This window comes from Grampus griseus (assembly GCF_964374135.1).
Source record: "Grampus griseus genome assembly, chromosome: 7".
Classification (NCBI taxonomy): Eukaryota; Metazoa; Chordata; class Mammalia; order Artiodactyla; family Delphinidae; genus Grampus; species Grampus griseus.
In genome coordinates this window covers 102,980,075-102,997,973 of record NC_139001.1, presented here as the reverse complement: position 1 = coordinate 102,997,973, position 17,899 = coordinate 102,980,075, and the positions used below count along the sequence as shown (strand labels likewise).

General features: G+C 57.9%; 1 protein-coding gene across 1 annotated transcript; it reads left to right on the top strand.

The window, feature by feature from the left end:
- Window positions 1-12,315: 12,315 nt before the first annotated feature.
- On the top strand, window positions 12,316-17,343 carry EN1 (engrailed homeobox 1; the record flags this gene model as incomplete). The annotated part of the gene is made up of 2 exons (XM_082658610.1): window positions 12,316-13,225; window positions 16,337-17,343. 2 exons carry the CDS (start codon window positions 12,316-12,318, stop codon window positions 16,651-16,653), a joined length of 1,227 nt encoding a protein of 408 aa, XP_082514736.1. The 3' UTR covers window positions 16,654-17,343.
- Window positions 17,344-17,899: the final 556 nt, after the last annotated feature.

Genomic DNA, 17,899 nt, shown 5'->3' with positions numbered 1-17,899 from the left:
TCCTGGGATTCAAGGAGAAAGCTCTGGGGAGGAGATAGAGGAGGGAGCCATGGTGAAAGACTAAAACTCCAGGCGGTTAGCTGCGGGACGCACCACCCCGGGGCGGCACCGGCCCCCTCTTCTCAGCCCGCCTGCACTTTTCCGAAGCGAGCTGAGGCCACCTCCTTTTCCTCTGCCTGGAAAGTCCTCTCACCAGGGCCCGGGGGAGTTAGAATTAATGGCAACCCCTTCTGCGAAGCACCAGCTGCAGGTTCTGGGGGCCGGCAAAGGTTCCCCTGGCCTGCAGGTGACCTGGAGCCAAGGTAGAGAGGGATGGACCTGTGTCTCCTGCGATTCTTATCCTAGGTCCCCTCCTTCCCTCCAGAGAGAGATTCGCGCCCTTTCCTCCCTATTCCCACACTCATCCTGGTCAAGGCAGCTCCAAGACGTGGGAAGGGCTGTTGGGGACTGGAAGGGGAGCGATCCCGAGGGCTGACGGCTGGGAAAGGCTGGGTCCCCGGGATTTTGCCACTGGCCTCAACCGCCACCGGGACGCCCATCACCTGAACCGGACAATTGAGGCGCAGGTCTGAGGAAGCCCGGGGACTTGTCCTCTGCGTGGGACCCGAGCGCCCTGCGCGTCCCAGCCGGGGTCCTCGTCCGCTGCCTGAAAGCAAGTCTGTAAAAGTCTGGGCCTCGGCGATCTCCCTCGCAGCCGCCGAGACCAGCCACTGAGCGTGGAGGCGCGTCCCAGCAGCTCCGACCTGCCCGGACCAGCTTTTCTGCCCCCCGCCGCCTGCTGCAGCCAACCAAAGCCGAGTCTGGGCCCCTTCCGAGGTCACTAAGCTTGGAAGCTCGAAGAAAGAGCACCAACAACAGCCATGAGTGGCTGCGGCCTCCTCAGCGCTGCTCCCCGGCGGGGCAGTCCGAGTGATGGAAACGGAAGGTCATCTCCCCGGAGAGGATTCCAGTCCCTGCAGAGGACGGGAGATCTGCCTACCCCCGGGAGGGCCTGGAAGCCCGGGCTGAGGGCTCCCCTGAAGGAGCCAGACTCTGGCCCAGGGCCGGAATCCTGCCCGCCTAGAGCACCTGGGAGCGCTGAGGCCTCGCGTCGGTGCGGCGGGAGGAAGATGATAACCTGCGCCCTCCCTGGGGCCTGGGGGCGACTTCGAGAGTACCCTGAGCGGATTGTCCCCATCTGGCTCCTCCAGAGCTGCGGACGGATTCTGCTTTTCATTTTCCACTTGCTAGGGGCATGCCTTTGGGCTACTTTACGACTCTCCGTGCCTCAGTTTCCTCCTTTGTAAACTGCAGAGGAGAAGCTACAATATCTCAATAGGTTACTGTAAGGATTAAATGAGCTAACCCAGATGGAGAGCTTAGAGCTGCGTCCAGAGCACACCCGATGTATGCTGGCTATCGACTCGTCAGCATCCTTATCTCCTCTTTTGGAGAAAGGGGACCTTTAATCAATCAATCACTCTCTCTCTCTCTCTTTTTCCCCTTTCCCCCCCCACCCCCGCCATCTCTCTCCTTATCGCTCTGTCTCTCCCGATGGCTCTGTAGACCGGCAACATCTGAGTGAAGTGTGAGAAAAGTGCAAAGTAAATCCGTTCCTTTTCTTATGCCGGTCCCACCACAGAGGTTAGTCTGAGCTGTGCACATTGGAACCGGCGTTTTCCGCCCCAGCGCGGACGAAGTTCCCGTGTCTCGGTCAGCTCTCCGCAGTGGCGTCTTGTGATTCCTGAAATCTGGGTTTCTTGGCCGGGCTGGGACAGTCCAAGAGGTGGTGGGATGCACACGGAATCCCTGCCATTCCTCGTTCCGCCGGGAGACAGTGACCACGCGGCCTCCCCGCTCAGCCCACAGCTGCAGCCCAGGGCTCCCCTCGGGCCCCAGTGCGCGGGTTGTGCGTACTAGGCCCAAGCCTGGAGTTCCCATTTCCCAGGCCGACCTGGCTTAGCAGGGTGGCAACCAACAGGGCTTCAACACCGAGGCCAGGGGACGCAAAGTCCGGAATTCCACGGGTCAGGTCTGAGGGGCTGGGAAAGCGCCCTTGCTGTGTGAGTTCCGCGGAGAACCGGGACCACCAACCGCCCCGCCCTCCCCACGCCGGCCACTAACGCGACTCGACTTCGAGGAAGCGGGAGAAAAATTCTGAGCCGCACAGACCGCTAGGACGTCAGGGCTACGCCACCAACTGACCCCTCAAGGCCTCGTTTCACGTTCACCAAGACAAGTGACCAGACCCTTGATTTTCCCATCTCCAAATAAGAACACTAACCCCTGGCCCTGAATCGCACTGTGCGCCGGTTGTCAAGACGCTGAAATTCACCACTTCCGAGGAGCCGGCAGCCCGCAACGATTCCTGGACTTGCTGATCGAAAGACCAGAAGCGTTCTCTCCATTCCGAAAGCAATGGGTCCCAGGTTCAAAGCGGCAGCCCCTCTGGGTGTCCCAAGGGGGATTTCTATTCCCAGAGGAGGGGATGCGCGCCTTCGCTCAGCTGTCGTCGGATGCAGCCGATCTGGCCTTGCGCGCTGCCACTGGCCACTCAGGAGCTGAAGATGAGGCTAGCGGGCCTGCCTGCTGCTCTGTCAGGTGCGGACCGTTTGGGGGCTCCCCAGTGGGCATGTCTAACCTGGGCAGAGGCAGGCTGTCTCAAGCTCGAGCTCCATGCCTTGAGGAAAGGACCCACAGCCGGAAGCCTCGCTTCCCTCCGCTACACAAACCCGGAACTCCAAGCAGAAGTCATAAGAGATCTCCGGGGAACTAGAGCAAAATATTGTCTCCCACACTCTCTTCTCGTTCTTTATTAATTTCATGGAGAGTTCAAGGGGAACTGGCTTAAGGTCTGAGCTATCCTACATTGGTCTCTGCCTGTACTGCTCTTGCGACACCATCTATCAAGGAGCCTCCGGTCAAGAGCTACCCCCTACCCCACCCCAGGGGTCTCAGAGTGTCCATGGCTTCAGCCGGCTCTCTAGTTCCGTCTAGCCTCTGTCCTTCCGGGTCCTCTCTGACACTGACCGCAATCCAGGGCCTGAGTCTTCTCTCCTAACCCTCCCACATGTGTGTCCATTATGTTCTCCCTGGCCCCATGACACCAGTCCTCCCCAGCAGTGTCCACACTGCAAAGTGAACGAAGTTTTCCTGTTAGATTTTTTTTTCAAGTTTAAGGAAATGGGCATGTATCAGGATTATTCGGGCCAAGAACCATCCTGACCCCACTCAAATGAAATCTTTGGACAACTGAGAAAACAGTAATATTAACTGAAGCAGGTATACATTAAATATGTATAAGAGATTAGGATATAAATGGCATATAAAGGTCCGGAATCTATTAAGAGCTAGAAACAAATACAAGACACAGGTGTCTACATATCCTGCTTAGATTCAATGTTAGATTCAAGGTCAGAGTCGAGAGGGGATCAGTATAATCCAGTTCTCTCAGTTTACGAGTAAGGAAACAGGCCCGGAGAAAGCCGGGGGCCTTCCCAAGGTCGCATGGTAGGCAGAGGCGTCAAAGGAATCCAGTCGTGACTCCCAACGCAGGGCCCATCCCACTGGAACGCAGGCGTTTCTGCTTTAGGAATCACAGAGCTAAGAGCCCCTCGTGGGCTTTTCTCTCCACTTTAGCTCTCACGAGGCGAGGGGATTCCCGGAAGGATCGCCTTCCGGGAATCCCATAGTCTGTCCCCAGTCAGGTGTCTACTGTCAGGAAAGGGTCTGGTTCTCCCGGCCCCGGGAGGTCAAATCCAACCTCCCCCAGACAGCCTCGCGGGCCCGGGAGCACCACACGGGTGCAGTTCTCCGATAGCACCGATAGGTGGCGCGTTCCTCACAGGAAAACCGGCCGGGAATCCGCCCGCGCCCGTAAGACCCGGCTCCCTGCCCTACCCATCTGCCTAGGGTCCCTCTCCCGAAAGAAAACGGACAGAAAGGGGGTGCAGCCGGGGGACTCAGGCTGGGTGCCGGAGGCTCTGAAAAGAAAGACCCTAGAAACTGATTCTAGCGCTTCGGCTCAGAGTGGCCTCACGCTCTCTTTTAAGAGGCCAAAGACCTTTGAGGGCAGATGGTAAGGCTCTGCGCACTTGGCCAGAGAAAACACCGGGACCCAATAGGGTCACCCCCTGGTGGGGTGTAGGGGGCGTTATCTCCCCTCTACGAGCGCCTCCACGCACCCGCTCGTTCACGCACGCTCGGCGGCTGCCCTCCTCTGCCACTATCCCCAGGCCCCATTCTTCCACCTACTTTTTATTTTTTTCTTTTAATATTGGGGCAGGGGGGGAGGAGGGAAGCCCGGCGCTTTTTCAATTGCGACGATAATTGTCCTCGAGATGGGTTTCTTAATCTGCTCATCCATTATTGACTTCTCTTCTAATATTTGGTTTTGCCGCTTTGATCGCCAGAAGATCACAGACTTGACTCCTTTGCATAACAATTTTGGGGCGGGCGTCCTTGGTGCGGGAGGGGAGGGACGTGCCCGGAATGGCTTTGGGGTCCGTATTCCATCCCTCCCCCCGCCCACTGCCCATGAGGCCAGCCTTCCTCTCACTGACCTCCCACCCCTAACAGCACTATTCACGCCTGGAAAGTTCTGAAGGCGAGGGGGGGGGGGGGTGGAGAGGAAGCAGCTAGACCCCGCCCCGCCTCCCCCCCCCCCCGTGGGAGCAGGAACAGTAACGCCCTCCAGTGGGACCGACGAAGGGAGGGATCGTGTTTCCCCCTCGCCTCCCACTGCATTCCCAGCGCCAAGAGATGCTGCCTCTTCTACCTCACAGACAGATTGGGGAGAGAATACACCTTACTTAGAGGAGAATGGAATGGGGTTGGCAGGCGCGGGAAGGAGACCACGCTCTCATCTGGCACTTAGGCCGCGGGACAAAACTCAGATGTCCAAGGTTCCTGACGGCCTCTGTGGGACCCTGACCTAGTCCCTTTCCCGCGCTGGGCCTCAGTTGCCTCATCTGTGGAGTGGGCTTTGGGGCTATTCTCTCCCCGAGGTCCCTTTGATGTTGACCTTGCCACGTGTTGCCCGCTCTTCCCCCAGTGGGGCCTTAGGGCTTAGGGATTGCACAGGTGGGTTTTGGTGGGGAACAGAAAACCAGTGGCTATTTTAATCAGGATTTAAACAACTACTTCCTTCTGCCTTTGCATAATTCAATGATGGGGGCGGGGGAGTGGTGGTAGGGGAGATTTGGGGGTCAGAGCCCTCTGATCGTTGCTCTTTCACACACCTCACTTGCAGAGCCTCGGTCGGAGGGAGTTGCTCTCAGGTTCCCAGCTGGCACACAAACGCACACACCGAGACTGTACACATGGCCACGCACAAGCACAGCCACCGGCGCAGAGCCCATGCACACACTTACACTTGCACACACGGACACAGCGCAACCACGCAAGGGTTAGAGGAACACGAAAAATGCACACAACCGTTTCGTGCCCACTGGCACACACGTACACACGCACCCACCTGGGGCCTCTCACACACACAGTCACATACAAACACGCAGGCGCCCGGCCGCACGGTCGGCCCCCACTCCGGTTTCTGCAGGAGCCCGGGGACAGAGAAGGTGGCCGGAGAAGGCCTCGACACTGCAGTGACCCCTCCCCCCCACCGCCGATCTCACCCGCACGCGATCCAGTCTGAGCTCGGAGGTGGGGCCGGGGGCTGGGGGGAGGCACGCGGGTGCTCGCCCCTCTTTCCCTCTCCTCTCCCAGGCACGCCAGACTTCCCTTCCCCACCCGCCCCACTTCCAGCCCAAACTTTTCCCTCCCTCACCTCCCCACCAGTTCCCCGCAGCGCCGATCTCGGTGGGAACCCGGAGTCCTCCCCGCACCCTCCCCGGGGAGGGGGTCGGGAGGCTGCACCCCGGAGAACGAAAGGGGGGCGCGGCCTGGCTCGTGCCCCGGGGCCAGCGGGGAGGGCGGCGGGAAGGCGCCGGCCGGGAGCCGGAGCGCCGAGAGCCGGGTGCGCGGATTTCTGCTTCCTCTTCCCGGGTCAGTGGGAGAAGAGCCCTGGGACCAGCCCTCACCCCTATAGGAGTCGAGGGAAGAAGGATGACTGCTAACTCTGGGGCGAGCCAGAGAACACGGTTTTGGAACCACAGGGGCACTTCTATGCGAAGGACTTGGATATCGTGGGTGTTTTCTTCTCTTCTTGAGTTATATTTTTGACCACACCTTTGGAGTTGGGTCTGGACCTCCCGGGGAGCACGGACTCAGCCGAGGGGGGCAGCAGAACCCGGAAGCCACGCTGGTGCCTCCTCGCTCCCTCTCACAGCGGTACCCACCGGCGTGCACACTCCCGAGGCCAGGCGGTGTGGACCCTGACCCGCGCCGAGCCGGATCGAGGCAGGAGCCGCCACTCGGACAGGTGGGGACCTGGGTGGGCAGGGGGCCCCCTAGGCCTGGGGATCGCCAGGCTCTGGGAACCTTCTGGGGAGGAGGAGGGAGTGAGAGAAGGCGAAAAGCAAAATAAAGGAGAGAAGAAAATTCGAGCATAGCAGTTGAATTTATTCCGAGTTTTTCTTTTTTAGGCGGGGCAGGGTGCGAACATTAGGGTTTCGATTCTGGGGTTTGGGTGGAATTCAATGTAAGGAGAAAAGCAGGATGTCTGATTAAAGTGAAAAATATAGAGAGGAGTGTATGTAGTCGCCTTGCTTTCGGGAGCCATGAGCTCTAAAATTCCCGGCTCCGGGGGGCATGGCTGGCTGCGTGGTGCAGCTTTAGGGCGGTTTGGGGATACCGAGGAGAAGGTGAATCCGAGCCCGAGCAGCCCTAAGCAGACGAGGCAACCCGCCGGCAGCGACGGGTCTGGTGTCTGCGCCCTGGTGTCCGGGATGTCAGGAGCCGACCCCGTGCTCGATTTTCGGGAGTCACTGAGATGTTTCCCCCATTTCCCACAGTCAAGCGGAGAAAGGGCTTAATTTTCTCTCTTGTCCGGCTTTAAAGGGGAAAAAGCACCCCAAAACAAAAACTGATTCTAGAACAAAAAAATCCGTGTTGTGAACTGCCCCTCCCTCGGATAAAAGGGAGAAAACCCTGAGGGGAGGCAGGATGGTAGGGGCATAAATCCAAATATTGAAATCCCCAAAGATGACAACCTCCCACAGGAAGCTTTTGGGGGGCTTTCTAGGAACCTGGACATTTATGGCTGTACTTCTTGCCCACAGAAAAAAAAAAAAAGAAATTCTCCCTGCCTCACCCCCCAACCCTAATCTTCTAGGTTATCTACAAATAAAGCAGCCGCCCCAATTTCTAGAGTCAACAGAACATTTTATTTCTAGGGTTTGCCTCCCACGCACTGCCCCACCCACCTCAGCTTTATCCCTTCCCCTGCCTCCCCCAGTTCCACTCCAAGCTTCCGGCAGAACCAATACCCAAGGAATCCCCCTGCACCCACCCACCTCCACATTATTATGGCCTCCAAATGAAGACCAAACCCCCAAGCGCTAATTGAATTAGTCTATTGAAAGGACTGTCAGGTACAATGACGTGGCTCGAGGCCCTACATTTCCCAAGGTCTATAGGCTTTGGGGACCTGCGATGTATAGTCTGACCTTCCGGCTCATAATAATACCGCGGCACTTGTAGCAGAAATCTCCTCGCATTCACTCCCAACAAAACCGCTGGTCACCCAGTCCCCGTAGGAAGGCTGCCCGCTATTGTGTTGCGACAACTCATTCATGTCCCGCGCCACGAGGCCCCACTGCCATCTGATCTACACTCGAAATGCGATTACCACCATGTGCATGCAACACGCTCGCACTCTCGGCCCAATGCACGCACGCCCGGCCAGGCTGCGAGGTTTTCTTTCACAATTCTCCTCACACCCATCCACAAAAGAGAGGTGGAAGCAGGCAGGACCGTGACATTTGTCTCTGCCTAAACGAAATCCAAAGTTCTGTGGAAACGTGAGATGGAGGGAGACTTCTCTTTCCTGAACAGCGTACACCAAAACCCTCAGGAAACACGTTTCTCCATGCCCAACTGGTGGCGCAGACTCGGGGGTACACACTGATGTGTACATACACGAGCCTCCAGCCATGCACACAAACACACAGACACACAAACAATGCTTTCATGGACTCATTCCTCTCTCTTCGGTTCTCACATATACAAGCAAATAGACACGAATACAGGCTCCTACCCTTCACAGCCAAGGGCCACCCTCCATATCCATAAGTAGTTTTTGCAAGATTGGGAAACAAAGGAACAGTATCCCAGCCTTCACTGTGAGAAGCATTCATCACCACCCCCTCATCATTTTGATCCCCATACTTCTCTAGCATCCCGCAGACACACAAATACTCCCGCCTCGGTTTGGCCAGGTGCCTTTTGCTCAGTGGAAGGCCCTGGTTAGCTGCAATAGAGGAAGTCTGGGAGTGGGAGGGAGGCAGGAATTTTGGGGAGTCCCCCTGTCTTTCTTACCCCACCCTCCGCTATTGAAAGCCTCTTTGGGCTCCCTTCTTCCTTCATTGAAGTAGGGAAAGAAATCCCCCCTTTGGCATTTAAAGTTCTTTTATTTCTCATCATTCTCCACTTTTATGTGGGCTGGGTATGGAAGTGGAACTTGGGGACAGTCAATTTATTGCAGAGGTATAGCTAGGTCAGTGGCCTCCTGTGGGCCATCTTACCCCAGCGGAGCTGCACAGCTCAGAACTTCAGGTAATGGAAATGGGCACCGTTTGTCTCCAGACTTCCATATCTTTGGCCCAGGAGCAGAGGGCATTTGGAGAAAAGGGCTCCATTCCATTTGCGTAAATTTCCCCAACCTGCTTCCTGCCAGCCCACCTCCCTACCTGGACTCTATCAAGTTGGAAGACATTCCTTAATTCTCAAAGGCACAAACCAGTACCCCAAAAAGGACTGCCACAAACGTGTACTCACATGTGCACACACATTGCTCCACACACACCTAACCCCTTTACCCACATGCTTGTACACACGACTCACCCTGCCCGTATTTCCTCACCCACAGGCACAGTCCCGGGGTCACTGTGAGTCCTCTGGACCCTCACACACCCACCTGCGTCAACATTTGCTCACTCTGACACCTGACTGTCAGGCTTGCCAGGACACCAAACCGTTAGCACCGAGTTCCCAATAATATGTCCATTTTCAGGAGGTAGAGGAGGGCGTGGGCTCGGATGGGGGTCACGGAGAGCAGGCGGCTCTAGGTGCCGAGCATCCGGAGAAGGCATGGCCTGGCCTGGGGGAGGACCGGGGTGGGGGGCGAGCCAGTGCGCAGAGCGCCGCCTAATCCAGCCGGAGCTCGCGGGCTGCGGGTGCATTTATCATCCCATTACTGTAACAAATCCGGGCTCCACTACATGAAAGGTAAAATGAATTACCGACGTTAAGCCGTCAATAAAGTCATTTCTGTAAATGGTGTCTCCAAAGGGCCGCCGCATTATTCAGCTGGCTTTATCAGCTGGCTGGAAATTACGTGGAGGAGCCGGGCCGCGCGGCGCGCGGGGCCGCTCACTTTGATTAAGCGTCTTGCCAGCACGATGTGACAGAGCTTTTGACCAGGGTTTTATTCACAGGCCTGTGATGAACGCCAAGCTGATCAGGCGGAATGAAGAGTAATTAAAACCTATAAATTATCTTCCGCAGCCCTTCTCGAGGCGTCTCCTGCAGGCGAGATAAGGCGTCGAGACCCTATTTACGGCGCTGAAAGGGACCGCAGCGCACAAAAGCTACGCGGCTAAATAGGATATTGATAGTGTCCTAATTAGAATTTAATTAAGTACCCACGCTCGTTTGCGGGATAAAGATTTCAATTTTGCGAACTTAAATATAAATAAAATCCCACCCCCATTTCGGGGAGAAAGGGTGGAGGCACCGGGAGATTTCGGGGAGCCCTTGGGTGTAGAACTGAGGAGGACCCGGGAGGTGCAGTTGGAGGCCGACTTGGGAGGTTTGTGTAGATCACGTCGGGCCTGCTTTAGCGCAGCGTTTCGGAAATTGGTTCTCGCTGCCCCCGAGCCGCCGAGAAGGTCCAACTAGGAACTCTGAGAGCCCGAGTTTCGGAAGACCCTCGGCTGACCCGAAGATGCAGCCAGCTGTACGAACTCCCGCTCTCCACCAGCCCCTTTGAGAAACTTCGGCTAGGGCGGTGGTTCGGCTGATTGTGATTTTTCGTTTTATTTTCTTCCTAACCCTCTGTGACTTTTCTGGGTACAGGGGATTATTTTGCATGTTTCCGCTAGACAACATCCCCAAAGAGATCCTTACTCCGCTGTCCCAGTTAAGGATGGTGGTCAGAGCGAGAGGCTTGCTGGAGCTCCGAGACAACATCCCCGCGGAGGCCTCAGTTGCTGGAGTTTTTCCAGCTACTCTCGAACCGAAGGCTTCAGCACACAGTCGGATCCTGGCCCTCCGAAAAGGCTCGTCAGACAAACCCCGCAGATGTCCAATGCCTCACTTTCCCCTACCCTGTCCCTCGCAGTGGGAAAACTTTTGGGGTGCCTCGACCAGGAAACGGCGAAAAAGAGCCCAGCGACTGGAGATGAATCCCTGTGAGCGTGGGAGCGGCGGGAGCCCCTGCAGTTCCCCCCAAAGCCTGGGAAGAATATTCTGGGCTAGAACGAGAGGCCTCCACGGAGTCGGGAGCAATCCTAGGAAAATCTGGGCCACCGGGGGAAACTCGCTGTCCAGCAGGCTAGGGCAAATACCTGGGGTGCAGTACTTTTACTTGCTTGATTTCACTTTGCAGGGAAATCTAACACGGAGGTTGCCCTGAGCCAAAAGCCGGGGCCTCGCGGGTATCCGCACCCTGACTTGCTTGGCCTAGGGGCCGATGGGACAGCTTCGACTCCAGCGGCCAGGGAAGGACTGGCGCTCGGGCTCTCTCGCGCTCTCTGGGCCTGGCTTTACGGCGGCAGGACAGCTCTTGGGGGTTGTCGAAGGTCCCGCCAGGGAAAGGCATGGGTACGGATATCCCGGGAAGGACACGCAGTGCAGCCGGCCAGCATACACTACAGACCTTCAAACAGACGGTGCTAGCTAGACGCAGCTGGCCTCGGGGTTTGCTATTTGTTAAAAATAAACTGCTCCTCTGAAAGTAACCAAATCTAGGTCTGTTTCACATCTCCGAACCTCCTCGTCTCACCCCTCCCCCTCCACTACACACACACACACACACACACACACACACACACATACACCATACAGGCACACCCCGACAGAGACAGCAACCTTTCACCCTTAGTAACAGCAAGAAAAAGCCAGAGCAATAAAATAAAAGTCTGCTTCTTAGGCATGGGGGTTGCCAAAAGAGCCGATTCCCCTGTCTCCTGACCCTGCGCCCGGCGCGCACGCACCCGTAATCCTGCATTTCTCCAACAAGTTGTTTATGGAGTTGCTTCCCTATTTGCCTACACCCCGAAATCCAACACTCCTCGGTCTATTTTGCCCGTTCCTCGGTCCTGGCCTGAAAGAGGGGGAGGGGCTCGGGTGCGGGTTGGGGAGGGCGGGCCGGACACGCGGGGCCAGCGCCGCGGCGCCCCCTGTCCACCAGCGGCCGCCGCCCCCGGATTATTTATCCGCAAAGTCCCGCGCGCGCCTATTGGGCCGAGGCCCGGGTGTCAGCGCGAGTCCTGGCTCGCCATTGGCCCCGCACACGTGCGGCCCTGACTCACGTGCTTCCGGTTTGAAGGCAAAAAGTGTGCCTGGGTGATTTTTTTTTAAGCGAGAGAGTTTGAGCAAAGATCCGAGCTGTCAGAGATTTGAAAAAAAAAAAAAAAAAAAAAAAAAAAAAGAGGCAGCCCCGGCGCTGGCGGAGACGCGCTCTCCCTGCAAAAAAAGCAAAGGCGATTAAAGGCGCTGCCAGCCTCGCGCTCTGGGCACAGCTGAGCGTGACACTCGGGGAAGTCAAACCCCTCAGTACTGCCTAGGAAGATGGCTAGACTTTAAAGACTATTTTTTATCTTTAAGAAAAAAAAATCTTGGAGATTTTTTCTTTTTTATTGCTTTCTTTTTCCTTTCCTTTTTTAATTTTTTTTCCTCTCTTTTTGGCCGTAGCTTACTCCCCATTTAAAACAAATCATTGAATCTGGTTGCAGAAAGAAAAAAGAAATAGCCAAGTGTCTCCATATCTGGATGTCTACAAATTAGAGGGAGAGACAGCGAGATCTGCTCGATAAGAGCGAGCGATCCAGGCCAGGCGCCTGGGCTTTTCTTTCTGCACCCGCCCCGTGCCTTCGCTGGGGCTTCGCCGGCCTCCTTCCTCCGCGCACCCCCACGGGCCGCTGGCAAAGTGGGGTGGGGAGCGAGGCGGGGGGGGCGGGGGCCGGCGCGGCGGCCGAGGCGGCGGGGCGGCCGAGCATGGAAGAACAGCAGCCGGAACCTAAAAGTCAGCGCGACTCGGGCCTCGGCGCGGCGGCGGCAGTGGCGGCGGCGGCGGCCCCCGGCAGCCTCAGCCTGAGCCTCAGCCCCGGCGCCAGCGGCAGCAGCGGCAGCGATGGAGACAGCGTGCCGGTGTCTCCGCAGCCCGCGCCCCCCTCGCCGCCCGCGGCGCCCTGCCTGCCGCCCCTGGCCCACCACCCGCATCTCCCCCCGCACCCCCCGCCCCCGCCGCCGCCGCCGCCGCCGCCGCCGCAGCAGCAGCATCTCGCGGCGCCTGCTCACCAGCCGCAGCCCGCGGCCCAGCTGCACCGCACCACCAACTTTTTCATCGACAACATCCTGAGGCCGGACTTCGGCTGCAAAAAGGAGCAGCCGCCGCCGCAGCTCCTGGTGGCGGCGGCGGCGGCGGCCGGAGGAGGCGCAGGAGGAGGTCGGGTCGAGCGTGACAGAGGCCAGACCGGCGCAGGTAGAGACCCTGTCCACCCGCTGGGCACGAGGGCGCCAGGCGCCGCCTCACTTCTGTGCGCCCCGGACGCGAACTGTGGCCCACCCGACGGTTCCCCGCCAGCCACCGCCGGCGGAGCGGGTGCGTCCAAAGCTGGGAACCCGGCGGCGGCGGCGGCGGCGGCGGCGGCGGCGGCGGCTGCGGCGGCCGTAGCAGCGGCAGCAGCAGCAGCAGCGGCCAAACCTTCGGACAGCGGCGGTGGCAGTGGAGGCGGCGTGGGGAGCCCGGGAGCGCAGGGTGCTAAGTACCCGGAGCACAGCAACCCGGCCATCCTGCTAATGGGCTCAGCCAACGGCGGGCCCGTAGTCAAAACTGACTCGCAGCAGCCCCTCGTGTGGCCCGCCTGGGTCTACTGCACGCGCTACTCGGATCGTCCGTCCTCCGGTGAGTACCCAGCCCCAGGCTGCGCCGTGCCTTTCGGCTCCGCGGACGCCGCCCCTAGAACTCTTAGCCTCCGGGTTGGGGAGAGCATGCCGGATCTCGGGCGTTCTCTTCTCTCACGCCTGCTTCCTCCTCCTTGACCTCGGTCCCAGTCACAGTCGAGCATTGCACCCAGTTTTGCGCTCCTGGATTCTGCGGCCACCTCCCGGGAGGCTACAGCTCAGGGCACGGGAAGCTCGATCCTTCGGTGTTGAACTCCGAGCCCTTCCGGCCTTCTTTGTGTTTTACCTTTATTATTCTTAGGAAAGACACAAGCAATCATTGCTTTTCCGTCCAGGGAAAGGGGTTTTTAGAATCAGCGAGAAGGTGGGCCTAGAAATCTGGGTCTGAAATCCCGCCAGCCTCGTCCTGCGGAGGCCGAAATCGAACAAAGCTGTCATTAGAGTAATAATCTTCACTTTGTGTTCTTACAGACACAAACACCATATCGATATTTTCTGCGGAGAGCTCACTTGCATAGAGATAGATTTAAGGAGACACAGGAAGAGAGAGAAACGCGTCAGATCGCTGTCCCTCTTCCCCAGGCCGGGTAGCCAAGAGAATCTGACCCGGGTGGGTGGAATTCAGGGAAGGGCAGTTGCTGAAACGGTGGGTGCCGAGAGCCCCTGGCCCCTGGTTTTCTAGAGCTGACAGACAGACAGTGGGAGAGAAGACAGGTCAGGCTCAGGTCAGAAAGCTGGGCCGAGGGCATGAGAGACCCCTCTGCCCCAGATTCTCCGAAGCACGCCTCGCACATCCTCCCGGCCCTGCCCCTTCCTTCTTTCACTCCTTCCTTTCGCACGTCTGCCAGATAGCAGATTTCTGTCAGCCATAGGCCCGTTTTTCTCGATTTTCCTTCGGCCCTTTACCCACATACTCCTTGCGCTTCGAGAACCCAAATCTGAGACCTACTGTGGGACAGCCACTAGGCCCCGGGAGAGGAGGCTGCGGCCTGCCCGCCTCCCCGGACTGCAGCTCCCGGGAGACCGGTGGGAGCCAAGAGGAGGGCAGCAGGGGTTCTTGGCCTCCGATTGGGGTTCCGGCCACCGGGGTCTGGCAGGAGGCAGGGTACGGCGTAGCGGTGCGCCGCTCTACTCTGGCTGGTCTCCGCCTCCGCACCGCTGCCGGCTGCGCGCGGATCGATGCGCGCTATCAGCCCCCGCCATCTCGAGCCCCGTTATTGACACGGGCTCCCTGAACCTCCGAAAAGCTGCTTTGATTGACTCGCCTGATGGATAGAGTGATTGAGCTGTCAGGCCGTGAGGCTCGGGCTGGCCAGGAGGCTACGATTTTATTACAAGTGTTCCTCCCTCTGCGCGCGCGCGCACACACACACACACACACACACACACACCAACAACAACAACACTCTAACCACGTCCGGGACGCACAACGCGCAAGCAGGGTCTTTCTGAGGATGTACACATTTCCTGGGCCATCTCTGCTCGCTAGGCTAACGACTACACTACACCAAGGCCTTCCTCCCGTCCCACCCCGCCTCCCAGTGCTTTCTGCACCGGGCTCAGGAGTGGGCCTTGTCTTTGTTCTTGGCTGCTTTCTTCTTACGAGCCTGGGGAGGCAGGGTGCTGGCTCCTTCTCCTGCATGAGCAGTTCAGGGAGACGAACCCCAGCCCGGACTTGCGGGGCGGCCAGGCCTGGACTCTTTTGTCACAGGACAGCTGGTGACCCCAGCGCTGGTCTGCCCAAAAGCCAGCTGCCCAGTTTGCCCCTCTGTTGCTAGGTTTGGAGATGCCGGGGAAGATGCTTCTTCCAGACAGTTTTATAGGTTAACAGCCCTGACAGGGACTTCACTTGACTCAGGAAGCTCCCATAAGCATGACAGGGCCCAGCAAGGAAACTCCAGGAGGCTTGGGTGTGCAGGCTGATGGGCAGAGGTGCAGGCTTTAGAGTCAGCTTCCTGTCTTTTCCCTTTTCTCCTCAGGGCTGGGCTCCATGGCAGCCCTCTTCGCAGACTAGGTTCTGAGGGACACTTCACTTTCCTAGGAAGGTTTCCTGTGGCCTCTTCCTATACCCGTCTTAGAGGCAAAGCACAGATTTTTGTCGGGATTGCCCCACTCTCTGTGTCCCTCTGCCCCTGTTTTGCTCGTGGATAAATAACCGTGCAAATAGGTGGGCAGGGAAAGCGGCTCTGGCTTGCTTTTGTTATTCAGTCTTCAATCCTGAAATTGCAGCTTCTGTGTCCAAAAGAGAGGTGAGGGAGCCGTGCCTGTGCTGCTGGGTGCAGGCATGGGGAGGGCCCTCTCTTTCTTACTGGCACCATCCAAAGAACAAAACAGAGAACTCAGGGCAGGGCACGTGGGTAAGGCATACAACCGGGTGAAGGCCTTTTCTCCCTTTTCAGGGAAACGGGTGGTCAGCGTCTTCCTGGGACCCTATAAAAGGGCTTCGTTTTAGGCCACAGGGACAGAAGAACAGGTCGAGAGAGCAGATGCTGAATACTTTGGAGCTAGACAGGTCTCTCACAGCGCCCTCCTTATCCCCTTGTTTTCTGGAGTCGATAGCTACAAGCAGATGGGGTCTTGTTGTAGGTGTGTGGGTGTAGGTGCGCTTCTTGAGGAGGGGGAGACGATTGGCTTTCAGGCTGGCGATTTCCCCAGGGCAATCCCGTCCTAGTGTCTTTACTACTACAGTGTTGAGCCTCTTTTTATTCCGGGACTGTGAAGACAGCAGGCCCCCGATCTCCAACTCTGGGTTGGGCTGGATGGAGCTCCAAATATCTCTCCATCTTGGACTCTGTGATTTAAGCCTATCACACGGCTCTCCTGTGCTGAACTGGGGTGTGGGTGCACACACAACTTCGGCCAACTTGCCTCCGTGACCCTCGGGCATCCCAGAGGGGAACCCAGCGACCCCAGGAGCCAGCCGATTGATCTAGGGGCTAGCGGGCGAGGGTGATAGGTGGGGGGCGGCGGCAGCGGGGCCTCGGCTAGCGCCCAGGAAGCGCGGGGCGCGATCCCCGCTCGGCTCCGCAATTCTCACGGCTTCCTCTGCCCTCTTCCCCCTCCCCTCTGCCCTCCGTCCCCACCTCCCACCCGTCCCTCTCTGCCGCTGCAGGTCCACGCACCAGAAAGCTAAAGAAGAAGAAGAACGAGAAGGAGGACAAGCGGCCGCGGACGGCGTTCACGGCCGAGCAGCTGCAGAGACTCAAGGCGGAGTTCCAGGCGAACCGCTACATCACCGAGCAGCGGCGGCAGACCCTGGCCCAGGAGCTCAGCCTCAACGAGTCCCAGATCAAGATCTGGTTCCAGAACAAGCGCGCCAAGATCAAGAAAGCCACGGGCATCAAGAACGGCCTGGCGCTGCACCTCATGGCGCAGGGACTATACAACCACTCAACCACTACGGTCCAGGACAAAGACGAGAGCGAGTAGCCGCCGCCGGCAGGGGCCGCGCGGTCCGGCCGCCGCGCCCGCGCCCCCTCCTGGTACCGCCACCGCCGCCTTGCCGGCCCCACGCCCGGGGAGAAATAATCAGCGCAAAGGAGGAGGAAGGGAACAACAGGGAAAAGAGAGAGAAAGGGGTCCCCAGGACGGAGAGTCGCGTTGGAACGAGACATTTTTCCAAAGGGAGAAAGACTTGGACAGGTGCTATCGAAAAATCAGATCAGTTCTCTCTTCACAGTATAAGGGACGAAACTGCGAACTCCTTAAAGCTCTATCTAGCCAAACCGCTTCCGACCTTGTATATATTTAATTTCAGGTAAGGAAAAGAATTATGTGTAGCGATCTCTATTTGCTGGACTTTTTATTAATCTCCTTTATTATTATTGTTATAATTATTATAATTATTATAATTATTTTATCCCCCGCCTCCGCCTCGCTGCCCCCGGCCCAGTTTCGTTTTCTTTTGAATGTTACTGCTTCTCCGGTGCCTCCCGCCCCGCATCGCTGGCCCTCGTTTCTCTGGGACTTTTCTTTGTGTGCGTGAGAGTGTGCATCCTCGCGTGTCTGCCCTTCTCCCGGCCCCCTCTGTCGGTCTGTCTGTCCTGCCCCCCACCCCTTTCGTTTTCCGGAGACTTGTTGAGAAATACGACCCCACAGACTGCGAGACTGAACCGCCGCTACAAGCCAAAGATTTTATTATGTTCAGAAACCTGTAGTCTGAAATAAAGTGTACACTGTGCTCACGAGCGGCTGGCGGCCCTCCTCTTTGCGGGCTGGGGAAGGGCGAGGGCGCAGGCACACGGCGGCCCGGCGCACAGCGCGCGCTCACCGGGCTGGGAGCCGCGGCGGCTCGGCCGAGCCTTAAGATCCAACACCACACAATGAATACGGGGTGCCAGGGGGGCGCGGTGATAGGGGCGGCCCAGACCCGGGTTTGGAGGCCCGGGTTTGGAGGGTCTGGAGGGACACTCTTGGTCTCCGATTGCCTTGAAAGGAGCCCAAAGGCCGGAACCCCCCAGTCCTGACTTCGGACACACTGCCGGGCTCTCGGGGCTGCCTCCCGCGCAGAGCCAGGACCAGCCCGGCTGCAGCCTGCTCTGGTTCAACCTGCTCCTCGCTCCAGCTTTACTTCTTTTCTTTCTCTGTCTCTTTTTTTCTGATGCGAGTTTTGCTGGAGGTTTTCTCCTCTAGAAGCAGAAGGCCTTCCCAGGGCAGGGCAGCGGTGAGGGGCTGC